General features: G+C 52.6%; 1 protein-coding gene across 1 annotated transcript in view; it reads left to right on the top strand.

Annotated features, from left to right (window-relative positions):
- ephb3a (eph receptor B3a) overlaps window positions 1–17,943 on the top strand; it is a 66,866-nt gene that overhangs the window by 38,315 nt on the left and 10,608 nt on the right. Inside the window, exons 10-13 of the mRNA XM_056596305.1 lie at window positions 6,526–6,648; window positions 7,539–7,786; window positions 13,727–13,942; window positions 16,312–16,461. Coding sequence (XP_056452280.1) covers window positions 6,526–6,648; window positions 7,539–7,786; window positions 13,727–13,942; window positions 16,312–16,461 — 737 coding nt within the window. The remainder of the gene's footprint in view (window positions 1–6,525; window positions 6,649–7,538; window positions 7,787–13,726; window positions 13,943–16,311; window positions 16,462–17,943) is intronic.

Raw genomic sequence — 17,943 nt, forward strand, 5'->3', positions numbered from 1 at the left:
TCCACGCTTTTCTTTCAGCATTTGGAGGGTACAGCAGGTGGGAAACTAGACGGCTACGCCTACAATCATAGAACTAGAGTTATAATAACATAACTATCATTCTATTTCATGTAGGCTACGCCGTCTAGGCTTCGCCTTATGGGCTAAGGTGAAGCTGCGAGCGGAGCCCGATCAATGTACTCCTGCTGGACCCCAGTCAAAACTACCTAAGTCACCGGAACACATTAAGACTCAAAAAAGCCAAGGAAGTGTAAAACACAACAGCTTAATAAAAACTAATTCCTCCTAGATCAAGCAAGGCAAAGATCAAGGGAGAAAAAAGTGAGTCTGTAAAGACTCCGGCTCTAATCCGTGCTTCATGGAACCCATGAAAAGGAAAAGAAAAACCAGAGCAACACGGTTTCCATTAGGTCCGCTACTACCGGGGGCGGAGCAACAGAATCCGGCTCTCCAATAGGGGACTCTCTCGGCCGTTTTTAGAAGAAAAAACGGCGGGAGTGCCACTGGCAAACAAAGCCACCTGACAATTGGCGAGCCAATAGAAAAACCTCCCTAGCCTGTTTTTCATTTGAAAAAAGGTGGGAGAGTGAGACTGGTAATCAAGTCCAACTCGCCAGCCGGCGAGAGGAAATTCAACCACGCCGCTTTAAAGAACATGTCTATATTCTTAAGCCGTAAAAGGGGTCCCGGACTCTAGCACAGAGTTGCAGAGTGAGCCCCTGGACATGTCTAACATGTACAAACGGACAAAGGGGCCGGGGGAAGACCAAGACGCAGCCGCGCAGATGTCTTCCACCGAAACGCCCTTGAGTAGAGCCGTTGAAGCGGCCACGCTCCGTGTGGAGTGAGCTTTTAACGCCCAACGGTGGCGCCAAGCCCTGCCGAGAGTAGGCTAAGCAAACACCCTCACATACCCAGCGAGAAAACCGCTGCTTAGAGAGAGCGCGGCCCCTGCTAGCGTCGCTATAACACACAAACAACTGTTGTGTGGAGCGGAACGCGGCCGAGCGATTCACGTACATAGCCAACGCCCGAACCGGGCATAGGAGATGCAACTCCGCCTCCGCCTCATCAGAATGAGGCGGGGGGTGAAAAGCCTTAAGCACAATATCCCTCGACCGAAAATAACTATTAATGTTCTTCGGGAGGAACGCAGGATTAGGTCTGAGCAACGCAAAGGAGCTGTCCTCGTTTAGCAACAAGCAACTCGGGCTGACAGACAGAGCGGTTAGCTCACCGGCCCGCTTGGCAGAAACCAAGGCCAACAAGAGTGCCGTCTTAAATGACAAGGCATCCAAGGGGGCCTGAGAAAGAGGCTCGAAAGGATCCCTGGACAATCCGCGCAACACGGTGGGGAGATCCCAGCGTGGTGTAAGCACGCGTGAAAACAGGCCTAACCCGTCTAGCCCCACGCAAGAATCTCTTGACCAGTGGATGGCTGAAGATCGGTCCACCATCACAGCCTGCATGGCCAGCCGAAACGGCTGCCGCATAGACCTTGATAGTGGAGAAGGCCAAACCTTTTTCCAATAAGTTTTGCAGAAACAAAAGCACGCTTCCCACCTCGCATTGAGATGGGACAGCGTGGTTCCTCTCACACCAATTAGAGAAATGCGCACCACTTCGCCGTATAGAGGGAAGAAGTAGAAGGCGCACGAGCGCTCTGAATAGTGTTGATAACCGTCTCAGGCAAACCTTTGCCCTGCAGAATCAACCTCTCAGGAGCCAAACCAACAGCCGTCCCGAGACATCGGGCGGGTGGTGTACCGTCCCATGGGCATGTGAGAGCGCATCCGGCCTGAACGGTACTGGCCACGGCGCTGACCGCCAGAGCGCGGCCAGCTATGGAAATCACAGAGCTGAACGGTTCTCCGGGGCCACTAATATCAGGGACAGACTCTCCTGTCTGACCCGTTCCAGAAGAGGAAGGATCAGCTGGAGCGGGGGAAACGCATACAAGAGAGCCCGCGGCCAAGGTGTGTGTGCCAACGCATCTACCCCCAACGGGGGAAGATCCCGAGGGCTGAGGGAGAACCACCACCTGCAGTGCGTGTTCTCCCATGGACGCGAAGAGGTCCACCTGTGCTGTCCCGAACTTCTGCCAGATCAGTCTGACAACGTCGGGATGTAACCGCCACTCGTCTCGGCGGGGACCGCCTCGAGACATGAGGTCCGCCCCAAAGTTCTGAGCGCCCGCGATATGCAGGGCTCTCAGACTGAGGAGATACTGATCAGTGATGAGCCCAAAGCCAGAGCTCGACCGCCTTTCGGTGGAGAGCAGGGGAGCGGCCGCGCACCAGGTGAAAGAAATGCAACAGCATTTTCCTCACAGCGTCGAGCTCCAACACATTTAAGTGCACGCCCACTGTAGTTCCTCCCCAACCCGTCAATGAGGCGTCCGTGAAGACCACTACGTAGGACGCCACCCTGCCCAGGGGAACACCCCTGAGAAGGGCGGAGGGTCTTTTCCAATATTCCAGGTCTGGCGACACCGAATGGGAAACAAGGAGCACCCTGAGCTTGTGTCGCCTGGAGTCTAACCGTTGGCGAGCAAACCACCGCTGGAGTCTGCGCATAAAAAGCAGACCCAGGGGGACCACGGGGTGGGCAGCTGCCATCAGCCCTAACAGGCGCATGGTGGACAGTGCGGTCACGTTTCTGCGAACGCGAAAACGAGAGAGCGTCGACAGGATGGCGTCTCGCCGAGGAGGCGAAAGCATCGCAGTCATGGTGGCTGAGTCTAGGCAAAGCCCCAAGTAGACTGTCTGCCGGCTGGGGAGCGGGGAGCTCTTCTCCCAGTTGATGGCAAAACCCAGGAAGGCGAGATGGTTTATCACCAACATGGTGTCCCTTCTCGCGGTCTCTTCTGAGTTGCTCAGAAGAAGCAGGTCATCTAGGTAGAAGAGAATCCTCTTTTCCTGACGCCTGAGTGGTTCCAACGCCGTCTCCACACACTTCGAGAAGGTGCGAGGAGCCAGGGAATAGCCGAACGGCAGACACTGGTACTCGTATGCCATCCCCATAAAGGCAAAGCGGAGAAACTTCCTGTGCGCCTGCCGAACACGGACGTGGAAGTAATCATCCTTGAGATCCAGGGATGTGAACCAATCGCCCTCTCTCACACACCGGAACAACGCTCCGACAGTGAGCATTCTGAACTTCCTCGTGGCAACGGATCTGTTGAACACGCGAAGATCCAGAATAGGTCTCTTTTCCCCTGGCTTCTTGGAAACCAGGAAGTAGCGGGAATAAAACCCTAGTTGAGACTCGTGGGGGGGAACGACAGTGATGGCCCCCTTTACCAAGAGACGTGTCACCTCTGCTGCCAGAGCCCTGCTCGCAGCCGGGTCCCGTAGCGTGGTCTCCACCAACCCCATAAAGGGTGGGGGACGACGCTTGAACTGTATGGGATGGCCCCATCTCAACGTGGTGTCCAACCACGATGGCAGAACGCACCGCTCTTGCCAACACGCATAGCGGTCGGAGAGAGGGCGAGCCGACAGCTGAGGAAGACCGTCCAGGAATAACCCGTATTCCTCTGCCCCTACCGCCTTCACACTGCGTGTGAGCCAAGGGGGGCTTCCCATGAAAGGGAGGAGGCTCAGCGAGCGTAGGAGACGTACCAGATCCAGCCGCTGTAAAAAACAACGAGCTGTCTAGACGTCGCGCTCGTGCCCGCTGAACAGGGAGCGAGCCGTCCGGCCGCCGCACCTGTGCGCATGCTGTAGCCACAGCGCGCGGACCCGTCTCCTCACCTATAATGTGGGGAACTGGGAGACCGGTACAAGCAGCCGTATCCACGGGCAGGTGCAACGAGTCTCTGATGCGTCCACAAGGCTCCAAGGGACGCCGCTTCTTAGAAGCAGGTGAACCAGAGGCCATGTGAACACGCCGTCCGACCGCCACCCTACAGCCACAGGGCTGAGAGGGGGGAAGAGGCAACATGGAGGAACGCACCACAAGCGTAGGACGCAGGTGGCCTGAGGAATATCGCTCTTTAGGTACCATGTAGCCTACCGCTGTTCGGCCGAACAGTCTTTACTTTTTCTTTTTTTTTAATAGGGAAAGAAAAAGTAGGAGCAAGCTTCCGGAACTTACCGGTCCGTGGCGCTGCTCTACCCGGCTGCTGCGGCACCGGGGCTGGAGTCGGAGGCGGCCCCCTGGCAGAGGAGAGCAGGGCGATGTTGTTGACCGCCGCCACGGATTGTCTGCTTCTGGAGGCGGTCGGGGGGCAGCGGCTTTTCGTTAGGGCGCCATCCGGCGCCCGGACAGAGAAGCGCTGCCAGTGGAGGCTCCAGGCGAGGGATCCCCCTCGCTTACCGGAGCCTTCAGGGTAGAAGGGTCCCCACCTGCAGCAGTAAACAAGTGCTGCACAGGCGGGAACAAGGGGTAACACGCCGGGAAGCAGATGGGGTGCGAAAGCACTCGCCCTGCATATCGTCAGATACGGGGGCGAGAGGCGGGGCCGGCATGGGAAACCCTTTGATGGCCGCCGCCTCACCCATGATCTCCCCGCGACGGTGGCGGTTGTAACCCGAGAGCGGGAAAAACCGGACGCCGAGTCGCCGTCCATGGAGGCGTCGTCGTCGGCGTCGATGATGCCATCGCGTCAGGTCCACCGCAGGGGAAAAGAAGAGATGCCTGGAGAGGATCCCCTCTTCAGGCAGCTCCCGGCAGGCGACACAGGAGACGGGGGCCGCCATACCGAGCAGCCTCGGCGTGGTCGGTGCCGAGGCACACAGAGCACGCCAAGTGCCCGTCACCCGGTGCCAGGGAGGCGGGACAGGAGGCGCATAGGAGTCCTGAAAAGGACCTAGCTCCAGGAGCGCTCTCAGGTGGCCCTGAAAAGGGGCCGTTTGTCCGCGGCCTCGCCCGAGCCGCTGCCACCGGCTCGGGAGATCCGTGTTTAAGTCTTCATCTTCTTCTTAATAGTAGTTCTCAATTTCTCGCTGATAAGCACAAGTGCTGAAAGAAAAGGGAGGATGAGCGACGGTATTCTCCGCGCTATATACACGATACCGTGGGAAATATGGGCGGTGCCCACGCTGATAGGTGCATAGTTTGAATTTTCAGCGCGCGCAAGCGCACGCACGGGACAAGCCCATAAGGCGAAGCCTAGACGGCGTAGCCTACATGAAATAGAACTGCGCGCTGCCTGCTGCCGGCTGGCCGCTGCCGGGCGGTAGTGCTTCGCGGCGGTGGTGCCTCGCAGAAACCGGCGGCAGGCAGCATGTCGCATTTCATGTACTTCAGGGAGTCAAAGCCAAAGTTCTTTTCCCCCAATTCCTTCTCAACCATGGCTGAGATAACCCCAACTACAGTCTCATTGTGGAAATACAAGAGACGTCAAAGAACCAACGTGTTATGCGCCATAACACCAACAGAAAAGACTTGCGTTACAGTGTGTGTAATCACACACACACACATTTGGCGCTCACACGGTCGTTTCTCATTGGCGGGCCAAATTCTCTGGGCTGGCAAGGCAGAGAAAGGGGAGGAGCTTAGATCCTTTGTGACGACATATGTGACCACATTCCAAATCAGCGCGCTTGAACCACCTAGTGCTCGTTTTACACCCAACGCAAGTTTTAGCCACTGGGGGACCATAGGCAGGCTGGGGGAACTCATATTTATGTTAGAAAGTGAGATAAAGTGAGATTTTCATGCCATGGGACCTTTAAGTACATGAACCACGACATGGAGGAGAAAGGGATTTTGCCCGCGATTGTCTCCCACTGCCTGCTTTCTGCTGCCCGCTGCCTGCTGCTCGCTGCCTGCTGCCCGCTGCTTGATGCCCGCTGCCGCAAGGCACCAAGGCGGTGGTGCCTAAGCGCTGCCTGCTGGCTGCTGCCCGTTGCCGAGGCGGTAGTTCCTCGGCAGCGGGGCTCCAGTGGGAGGCAAACGTGGTCAAGAATCGCGGGCAACAATCCCTCCCTCCTCCATTTCGCGGTTCAGTCTACTTCAGATTGATGTGGAAGTGGAAGAACCAGAGACGTCGGAGAACCCGACGCAGTCGTTTGAGATTCATAATATCGTCTGGAGCTGCACACAGCTTTTGGCCGTGATAATATGTATTATATGATTTATATATCTATGTATAATATGAAATTATTTAGATATAGAGTTCCAGGACTCCCACCGGAGCACCCGGAGTGTTCTAGAATATTTACAGAACACGGCCAAAGCTGTGTCCGCCTCGCCATTGCGATGCATCCACTGTAAACAGCGCATGGTACTTTGGCCGCCAGCTGCTCAGGGCCACACCCCCCACCCTCCTCCTCTCTCCTCCTCATTTGCATTAAAGCTACAGACACTGAAACGGCGCGTTTGGGAAAAGCTCAATGTGCGACTGGCTTGTAGTGGCTGTAATTCTGCACCACGGCTGTATTTGGGGAACGTCTTCAAATACTGTGTTAGGGGCCCAATATATCTATATTAAAGTATCCATGAAGTAGCATGCCATGGGACCTTTAAATGAAATTATTACATTAAAAAAATCCATCTTATGGTTATTGTGTTCCCTAGTTTCTCCGGGGATGAAAGTGTACATCGACCCGTTTACCTACGAGGACCCCAACGAGGCTGTCCACGAGTTTGCCAAAGAAATCGACATTTCCTGTGTGAAGATTGAGGAGGTGATCGGAGCAGGTAAGACCTCCTGGTTCTTAAAGAGGAAATCCCGCTTTGTTTGTGTCTCCGTTCCAATGCTCTGGTAATGCCTCGTGTTTACAGGGAGGGATCTTCAAAACCAATCTCTTCTTTATGAAAAGGGTGAGGTCTATCTGTGAGAGAGAGAGAGGGTTATACGTTTTAGATTAAAGGGGGAGGGGGAGTGAAGAAAGAAGCAGGGAGTGGAAGCTATACCTGGTAGTGGTGTCTGCCCCCGCAGCCTTGAGACGGCTGTCTCTGCTTTAAGAGCATGTCGGGTCCTGACTTCACCTCAAGTGACAAACTGTTCCTGCTCATCCACCCCACCTTTTTCTCTACTGTCATCTGCTGCTGTCCTTTACCAAACCTCCCTCTCTTTCTCTCTCTGTCCCTCGCTTGTTTCCTTTCTCTATTTCGATGTCTCTCCCCCTCTCTCCCTTCCACTAACACTCTCACACACTCTCTTAGGCACACTACGCGAAAACCCCAAGTTCCTCACCCGCCCCCTCTCGCCCTCCACCACCCCCCGGCTGCATGCTCGCTCCAGACCCCCCTCCCCCTTCCCCTCCTTCTCCCCTAGCGACCTTGACCCCTGACCTCCTTCTCTTCCACTTCTCCTCCTCCATCACTTCTCCTCCTCAATCACTCCTCTCTCTGGGTGAACCCCTGACTGTTCTCCCGCGCTCTGGACTCCTGTCTTTTCTCCTTCGAGCAAACCAGTAATGTCCCACCTCCCTCCTCTCCCCCACTCTCTCCCCCTCCTCTCCTCCAACCGTCTCTCCCTCCACCCTCCCCACCCCCCTTTCCCGATTCATCCTCCCACTCCCCCCCCCCCCGACCTCTCGCAACCCCCCCGCCCTCTCTCCACCCCCGCCCTCTCTCCACCCCAGGGGAGTTTGGGGAGGTGTGTCGCGGGAGGCTGAAGCAGGCGAGCCGCAGGGAGGCGGTGGTGGCCATCAAGACCCTGAAGGCGGGATACACTGAGCGCCAGAGGCGGGACTTCCTGGCGGAGGCGTCGATTATGGGCCAGTTCGACCACCCCAACGTGATCCGCCTGGAGGGGGTGCTGACCCGCAGCTGCCCCGTCCTCATCATCACCGAGTTCATGGAGAACGGAGCTCTGGACTCCTTCCTTAGGGTGAGACACTGACACTTACTGAAATTAGAAGAAGAAGAAGAAGAAGAAGAAAAGGAAAAAATGGTTGAATTATTTTCTTATTTTATAAAACTAAACAATTTATATTCAATAAAATATGGTATTTCAGATAACATTGTATTTCAGACAATCATAACAATTAATTGAATTCAGCCATTTCTATTCACTTATTAATAACTCTGTGACAGGTAAATAAAATAAATAAATAAATAAATGTGACAGGTTTTATCAGCATGACGAAAGAAGGATGGATGGAACAATGTGTAGAGCAGAAGGGAAGGCCTGTTGATCTACCTCTATAGTAAGGAGACAATAAAATCGATTTGTATTAATCCCAGCTGGGACATTCAGCTGTCACAGCAAATATACTGGACAGTAACGGGAATGAATTAAACAAATAAAAGGTTTCAAATACGGATAAACATACAAAAACAGCAGCGACGAGCCTGGCAACTCACACAGCTCTACAGGGCTGGGATTCCCTCGGTGACAAAAGCTTCAGGGCATATGTGCAGCAAAACACACACAGACACACACACACACTCCTGCATGAGCTCCATACCCAGGCACCGAGGGGGGGGGGTCTGCTACCCCGGCCTTCGTGTGTGTGACAACCCGCAGGCTTTCATCCGCTGACTTTGAGAGATGAAATGAGCAGTTTGGCGCCAGGAGGGCCGCTCTGCTCCTCACTCTGACACCCTGATAGCGATAGTGACTGCAGACTCCTCTCAGCCCTGTGTTGTCCTCAGTGGAGCCTCCAGCCTACTTACTGACTGACTTGCTGTTTTTTTTTTTTTTACTGTGAAAGTGTCGTGCTGATGAACACTAATGTGGAAGAGGGGGAGAAAGGGAGAGGCTTGAGAAGGTTGGCTGGTTTCTCTGTGGTCTCTCTGGAGCGTTCTCTTCCTCAAGTAGCCATTTACAAACAGAAACTCAAACTGAACAGCTCTTAACCCAAACCATACCACTACTGATAGAGGTGGTGGTGAGGGTTAGTGATCTGGTGGTGCCGGGCTGCTACACATCTCTACTGTCTACACAAGCGCTAGGCTTGTGGTCAGTGGCACTCTAGAGGCTGTGCTGTCTAAAATGTGTGTCCCCATGCCCCCTCATGCTCCCCCCACGCCCTCCTCAGTCAGGGCTTATGCTCTCTGAAACACACACACACACACGCGCGCACACGCACACGCACACAAACACACAGACACAGACACACACGCACACAGGCACACACACACACACAGACACAGACACAGACACAGACACACACACACACACACACACACACACACACACACACACACACACACACACACACACACACACACACACACACACACACACACACACAAATAGATATATATCCAAGAACAGTGTGCAGCACCACCAGCAAGCTGTGGGGAAGCTGCTATAAATCATGGCTTACATCCAGCCATCCCAGCGTATGTACATGTGTTCTTCAGCTTTAATGTTGTTGGTGAAACGTGAATGTTTATGGTTTTAATGACATAAACAATTGTTTTCTCTCTCTCTCACTCTCACTCTCACTCTCACTCTCACTCTCTCTATTTCGTAAAGAAACTCCAATTGATTAAATCTGAGCAGTTTTTCCTGACTTCCTGGTAAATACAGTAGTGGAGATAAAAACGAAAAAAGCACAGCTAAAACTCCGCAGCTGAGACAGCTAGAAAACTGTTTTTTCATGTGCTTGAAACAGAGAAAATGAAGGACATTGTTCACTGGCAGCTTATTAATTGTGGAGTTCCATCCAAATGAGTCGTATTCAGTTGGCCAACTGTCATCCGTTCACAGTTAGCTTGCCTGTTTTTTTACTCACAATCACGCACAAACTCCTCCTGTGCAAGATAAAAAGCCCATGTAGTCTCAGCGTTTATATTGGATTCTGTTTGGTTGATTCATCAACTTGATTGTCAAGTACTTTTAAATGTAAAATAGGCTTTGACCTTCCCTCTTGATTCATATCGAAAAAATAAATTTCGCTGACAGCCCTTGTTCTTGTGGTAAAATCTCGGTCTCTTAAAATAGAAACGCTTAAGACACATACGCTTAAGAAAAAAGGGAAAGAAATCAACTTTTGGCAGATGTTAACATCACAGCGAGCTTCTTAATCAACATCGCCATTTCAAGGGTTGATGAGAAAAAAGAAAAGCACTAAATGACCATCTAGTTCTACTCACTGAACAGTATTGGGTGGTGATGTGTAACTGTTGTGTTTATTGCTGGGGATTAATTTCTCCTCTAATGGTTACAGAGGCTCATTATCTGAGCAGCCATCCAAAGGTCAGCTGTCACGCCACTGACTTGACCGGCACGAGACGCAATAACACAAGGGATGTTGGGGCTACTGCCGTCATGTGTCAGGGCGGCAGTAGCTCAGGAGGTAGAGAGGGTCTGCTGGTAACCTGAAGGTTGCTGGTTCGATCCACGGCACCTCGGGGATAGCCTAACTGCTCCCGACGAGCTGGCTGTCGCCTCGCATGGCTGACTCCGCCGTCGGTGTGTGAATGTGTGCATGGATGGGTGAATGTGAGGCAATATTCAAGATTCAAGATTCAAGATAATTTATTGTCATTTCAGCCATATACACAGTATACAGTGAAATGAAATAGCGTTTCCCAAGAACATAAGGTGCAACATAGAGCGACAATAATAACAAAAAATCAACAACAACAACAACATGCTACATGTAACTGCAAACCAGTAAAGTGACTGTGTGGAATTTGTAGTGCGGGAATATAAATATAAATATGACTATGTGTCTGAGTAGTGCGGGAATATAAATATGAATATAATAAATATGAATATAAAGCAAAAGTGCAATAGTGCATAAACCACGGGTAACAGAGATGATCAGGGCCCCGTTTCCCGATAACGATGGATCTTCGCTCGTACGATCATTCTCCCGATGGATCTTGCGATCCATCGATAATTTCTTTGTCGCGTTTCCCGAAACTCCTCTTAATGTGAACGCGCATTCGCTGCACTCACGACGTCGTAGGATTGTAACTGTCTACTGACACGGTGCTGAAATGGGCTCCGTAGGAGGGGGAGACGCAGGAATGTCGCAGGAAAATTGTGTTAAAAAGGGTTAAAATATATCCCCATCAAGGACAACAGCAGAGTAGCCTACGAAAAAAATAGACTGCAATTATATGAATGCTAAAGACATTAAAACACAATTGATTAGGCTTAAACCGACATATATCAGTCCTAATCCTGAATGCACTGTGCGTTTCACGGCATTTTCCCCCCTTAAATAATTCCTCTTCACACCTGTGAATAACCCGGGAGACGTCCATGATGAGGAATCCACGAAGCCCACCGTCTGGCCCGGTGCATCGTTGAGCGCACGATCGGGAGGTGGAAGTTGCGCTTTAGATGCCTTCACAAGTCAGGCGGAGGGCTCCAGTTTTCGCCGGCCAAGTCATGCGCCGTGATATGTGTGACGGCTATGTTGCACAACATTGCAGCTTAGGCTGGGGTGGCATTGCTTGAACCGGAGGACGCTGAGGACGATGACGACGAGGAAGATCGGTGTGAGGACGGCCTCCCTCATAACTACGCGGCTGGTTTTCATGCGCGTCGAAGAGTGATTGAGACTTTTTTTTAACCCCCTCCACCCTCCCACATGTCACTAAACATTCCCGTCAACGTGACCAATCCCCACCATATCCCAGCCTTTTGCCTTCTCCTTTGCTTGTTTTTTATAATTTTTTTTTTTTATTTTTTTTTATTTTTTTTTTATTTTTTACATTATTTTATGCTACGTTTTATGAGTAGCCTATGTCAGTCTGCACAAATCCCCCCACTTTCTCTCACACATTTTGAGTGCCCTGCCTGCGCAAACATTTTCTGGACTGTCCCGTTTTATTTTGGCCATTTTAACATCTTTATTAATAAATAAATTAATAATCTATATTAATTACCAAACTAAGAACATAAAGGCGCAATGCGTTTTAATAAAACGCATCCAATAGACGGAATGTCCGATGGTGACGCCACTGAGGCTATAGCTGACGATGCTCTTAGCGTCCTACGAGTACCTACGAGCACCCCTGGAGTACTCGTTAGCTATGAGCGATTTCAAGACGTTCGTTCCCAACGATGCTTTCGGGAAACGCGGTGAAAACTCTACGATGCCCTTTCGACGCACTTCACGATCCACTTAGGCTAACGACGCTTTCGGGAAACGGGGCCCAGATCTGTCCCTTAGAGTTGAGGAGTCGGATGGCCTGGGGGAAGAAGCTGTACTGTAGTCTGGTTGTGGCGGACCGGATGCTCCGGTACCTTCTGCCAGACGGAAGGGGGGAGAAGAATTTGTGTGAGGGGTGGGAGGGGTCATCCACAATGCTTGTTGAAGGGCCCCTGTGCTCAGAGTGGTGGTGTTGGAGGTGTTTTTCCCGATCCGGACTGTCTGGGGTCTCCCCGTCAGAAAGTCCAAGATCCAGTTGCAGAGGGAGATGTTCAGGCCCAGCAAGCCCAGCTTCGTGATCAGGTGCTGGGGGACGATTGTGTTGAATGCTGAACTGAAGTCTATGAACAGCATTCTAACATATGTGTCCTTTTTTTCCAGGTGGGTGAGTGCTAGGTGGAGGGTGGTTGAGATGGCGTCATCGGTAGAGCGGTTTGCTCGATACGCAAACTGCAGGGGGTCTAGGGTGGGAGGCAGGAGGCTCTTTATGTGCCTCAGGATCAGCCTCTCAAAGCACTTCATGATGGTAGAAGTGAGTGCTATGGGGCGGTAGTCGTTGAGGCAGGACACAGGTGACTTTTTCGGCACAGGGACAATGGTGGTAGTTTTGAAGCACGATGGGACGTTGGCACTGCTCAGGGAGATGTTGAAGATGTCCGTGAGAACATCTGCCAGCTGGTCTGCACACTCCCGGGAATGTTGTCTGGGCCAGCAGCCTTACGCGGATTCACTCTGCGCAGTGATTTTTTCACCTCAGCCGTGGTCAGACGTAGCACTTGTTCGTCGGGAGAGGGAATGTTCTTCTCCGCCACCACATCATTTTTTGCTTCAAACCGGGAGTAGAACACGTTCAGCGCATCAGGCAATGAGGCATCGCTGTCACAGGCTGGTGTAGATGTCCTGTAGTTGGTGATGGCTTGGATGCCCTGCCATAGCTGCCGTGTGTCTCCACTGTCTCTGAAGTGGCCGTGGATTTTCTGAGCATGTGCACGCTTAGCGTCCCTGATAGCCCGGGCCAGTATTGCCCTCGCTATGCTCAGAGCCTCCTTATCACCTGCTCTGAAGGCTATGTCTCGGGCTCTCAGCAGTGCACGTACCTCTGCAGTCATCCATGGCTTCTGGTTGGAGCGTGTGGTGATGGACTTGGTGACAGTGACGTCATCAGTGCACTTACTGATGTAACCAGTCACTGATGCTGTGTACTCCTCCAGGTCAATGAAGCCGTCGGTGGTTGCTGCTTCCCTAAACATATGCCAGTCGGTGCACATTGTAAAGCACTTTGGGTGGCCAATGGCTAGAAAAGCGCTATACAAAATGCAGTCCATTACCATGTTGAGGTGTCTGGCTGTGTATGTTCCTCGTGTCTTTTTCCTGTAACTGACTTTATCCTCTGGCATATTCTAGCCATTGCTCCCTCATTCACATTCTCATCTATCGCTTCCCCTCTCGTTTACATTTACATTCAGGGCATTTAGCATACTCTTTTATCCAGAATGACTTACAATAAGTACATTTGTCTGAAGAAGTAGATAGAATATTCCGCTCTCTGTACAATAAGGATGTTCATAGAACCAAGTGCCAAGCACTAAACATTCACTAGGTTAACCCATTCCCCGTACACAACAAAGATAGATAGGATAAGGCGCTGCACAGCGGTTTCTTCTAATGTCTCTCTTCTCTCTCTTCTCTTCGCTGTCTCTCCCTCCCAGCTGAACGACGGCCGCTTCAACATGACCCAGCTGGTGGGCATGCTGCGCGGCATTGCGGCGGGCATGAAGTACCTGGCCGACATGAACTACGTGCACCGCGACCTGGCCGCCCGCAACATCCTGGTCAACAGCAACCTGGTGTGCAAGGTTTCCGACTTCGGCCTGTCCCGCTTCCTGGACGACACCTCCGCTGACCCCACCTACACCAGCTCCCTGGTCCGTGTGTGTGTGCGTGTGTGTGTGTGTGTGTGTGGTTGTGCTTCATCCTTTATATCTGACCGTATTTGAACATTGTGTGTGTGTATCTGTGTCTGTGTCTCTCTGTTTATGCCTGTTTAATTGAGTGTGTTCCTATGATCTCCTTTGCCAGTGTAAAATATGCAGCAGAATGTGTGTGACTGTTATAGCGGCTATTTGTGTAAACGTGCCGAGGCATCTGTGAAACGTCTGCAATTTGTTTGTATGTGTGTTTGTTTGTGTATGTGCTTGTCCACGCTTTAGGGGGATAGGCGAGTTTGTGTCCACAAGACTGTGAGAGTGAGTGAAAGTGTGTATGAATGTGAGTCTGTTTATGCATGTGTATGGGCACATGTGTGTTTCTGGGTGTGCGTGAAAGTGTATGTGTGTATCTTTGTGCATGCAAGTGACTGTGTGTGCATCTGACTTTGAGTGTGTGGGTATGTATGTGTATGTACGTTTGAGTGAAAGTCTGTTTGTGTGTGTGTGTGTGTGTATATGTGTGTGTGACTGTCAATGTTTGTGTGTAGACATCTGTGTGTGTGTGTGTGTACCTGCAAGTGTGACTATGGTAATAGTAATACGCATATACCTGTGTGTGTGTGTTGTGGTAACCCGCTACCCAAATGAGCCGGGTTCCACTGACAAAACTCGCTTGGCGTAGGGTTTTTAGCCATGGCAGGCATTTATTGCAGACAACTTAAATCATACAATGCAGACGCGGTCTCTAGGGTCTCCGTGAGCCTCTAGCCGCTCGTGGACCAGAGCGCTTACTACGTCCTTTCGGCCAGGTGTCCCCCAATCACCCTGATTGGGGTGCCGAAAGGGCTGCTCTCCATCGCCGGCTGGTGGGTGGGGGTGGTACACCCCGTCCTCCACGGTACCCCGGGCCCGTCCAGGCCGAGGACCACGTGGCGGGATGCCACACTCCTCCACCCTTTGTCCAAGCCCCAGGTAGCCGAGGGACCCGCCCAGGCTGGTTTCTCGCCGGGGCCGGGTGTCTCCTGCGGTGCCGGCTGCGTCCCTCGCGGCAGCGGCGGCGGCGGCCGCACCTCTCGCAGCGGCGCCGGCCGCATCCCTCGCCGCGACGGCAGCCGCATCCCTCGCCGCGACCCTCCTGCCCCGGGACTCTAGTACCGGGTCCCACCACCGGCGGAAAGTCGGACAGTCCCTCCCGATTACCACGGGGACCGGTAGGTGGGGGACAATCCCCGCCCGGATCGTAAACACACCGTGTGTGGTGCGGACAACCACGTGACACGTGGGGTAGGTCCGGGTGTCCCCGTGGACGCAGGCCACCTCCATCGGCTCCCCTGCCTTCCCACCCGCCAGGTCGGGGCGAAGGAGGGTAACCGCACTGCCGGTGTCCAGGAGGGCCTGCGTGTCCCGGTTCATCACCCGCACCGGGATGGTCGGACTACCAGATGTTCCCTGCGCCCAGCAGGTCGCCAGCATACAGGGCCGACCCGTCCCGGCCTCGCGCTGCGGCCTTCTCTCCCGCTGCGGCGGCGGCGTCCCTTGCGGCGGCGGCGGCGTCCCTTGCGGCGGCGGCGGCGGCGTCCCTTGCGGCGGCGGCGACGTCTCTTGCGGCAGCGGCGACGTCTCTGGCGGCAGCGGCGACGGGTCGTAGTGGGATCTTCGTGCCTGCATTCTCCACCATATGTGGTAACCCGCTACCCAAATGAGCCGGGTTCCACTGACAAAACTCGCTTGGCGTAGGGGTTTTTGGCCATGGCAGGCATTTATTGCAGACAACTTAAATCATACAATGCAGACGCGGTCTCTAGGGTCTCCGTGAGCCTCTAGCCGCTCGTGGACCAGAGCGCTTACTACGTCCTTGTTCCTGGTCTCCCGAGCCGTGCTGTGCTGTGCTGGTCCTCCTTTTAAGATGGCTCCGGTGCTTTCGGCCAGGTGTCCCCCAATCACCCTGATTGGGGTGCCGAAAGGGCTGCTCTCCATCGCCGGCTGGTGGGTGGGGGTGGTACACCCCGTCCTCCACGGTACCCCGGGCCCGTCCAGGCCGAGGACCACGTGGCGGGATGCCACAGTGTGTGTGTGTACGTGTATGTGTATGTGACTGTCAATGTTTGTGTGTAGACATCTGTTTGTGTGTGTGTGTGTGTGTGTGTGTGTGTGTGTGTGTGTGTGTGTGTGTGTGTGTGTGTGTGTGTGTGTGTGTGTGTGTGTGTGCGTGCATGCGTGTGGAAGCCATATGTCTGTGCCTATTACGAGTGTCTCCCACGCTGGGTGCTTGTAGTTATAATGAGCCAGGAGCTCACCACCACATCCTCCCTCTGCTGTCTCCCTCTCCCCCTGCCTCTCTCCCCCTGTCTCTCTCCCCCTCTCAGGGCGGTAAGATCCCCATCCGGTGGACCGCCCCGGAGGCCATTGCCTTCAGGAAGTTCACCACGGCGAGCGACGTGTGGAGCTACGGAATCGTCATGTGGGAGGTGGTGTCGTATGGAGAGAGGCCCTACTGGGACATGAGCAACCAGGACGTATGTGGGGTCCAGTCCACCTCTCCCAACCCCCCCCCCACACACACATACACGCACACACACACACACACACACACACACACACACACACACACACACACACACACACACACACACACACACACACACACGCACAGCTGGCCAGACGCATTCACGCACGCACACACACACACACACACACACACACACACACACACACACACACACACACACACACACACACACACACACACACACACACACACACACACACACACACACACACACACACACACACACACACACACAGCTGGCCAGAATTTCCACTCTGCAGGTTCACGGTGCAGTAGGATTCTTGTACGCAGCACTATTTTACTCTTCACTGCTTTATTCAACACACACTTCACACTGCTGCTCCCATCTCCAACATCCCACTGCCTCGCAGACACACATACCAGCCAGCAGACACATACACATACACACACACACTAGCTGACACATGCAAGCAGAAACACACACGCACATGCACAGGCGAGCTTACACACACGTAAGCAGACACACACACACATATACACACACACACATACAAACCCCAACACACCCACATACACGCATAAGCTGACAGACAGACAGACACAAACGCACAAGCTGACATGCACAGGAAGCAAACAAACAGAGACGCACAGGAACAGACTCACAGACACACAAACTCATAGACCAGAGTGTTGTGTTATCCTCTCATGCCTCATGGATTGCTGTGTTGTCGGGCTATCTCAGCTTCACAGACAGACAGAACAACAGTCCAGAGACACACGCTCACACCTGCCTCCACACACTCAGCGGAGTACCGGCTCTGCATCGGGCTCCCAGGAGCCACGCGCTGATAGCAATAAAGCTAGGAGAAAATAAATAAAGTAGATGAATAAATAAACACATAAAAATACAGCCTAGTATATACGGTCGCAGAGACCCCAGGGCTATGAGGTGGAGGAAGTTCCAGGGAAAAACAGGAACACATCAGAGTAGAATACTTTCATTGGTCTTAACGTGCATTTCCATGTTAGCGGCCCTCGATAAGGAACAGAGTCAACAGACAGGGGAGTTAGATAGTACAACTACCAAAAGGGGAAGGCAGGGATAGTCTCTGGCTGTATGTTATAGTGTTTCCACACAGCTGCTGCCCATACCTATATCTATAGCCGAATAACCAGGCTCAATGCATTAGCTGTTTCATCAACTAATGCCACTTCAATTAGTGAGCTGACACACACCAAAGAGGGTTATTTGACTTTGTACTTTAGTAGAAACCTCTGCCAACTGTGTCTCCTGTGTCTGAACTCAATATTAAAGACAGTCCAAGTTAAGGTGCATCCATGTCATCCTTAGTGTATTGGGAACAAAATGTGAAACAGATATGATGAAGTGCGGTATTAATGTTGAGTAAGATTTGGTGATAGGAGTGCAAGCCCATGGAATCAGTATCTCTGGGGGTATATACCCCCT

This window comes from Gadus chalcogrammus, chromosome 8 (genome assembly GCF_026213295.1).
Source record: "Gadus chalcogrammus isolate NIFS_2021 chromosome 8, NIFS_Gcha_1.0, whole genome shotgun sequence".
Classification (NCBI taxonomy): Eukaryota; Metazoa; Chordata; class Actinopteri; order Gadiformes; family Gadidae; genus Gadus; species Gadus chalcogrammus.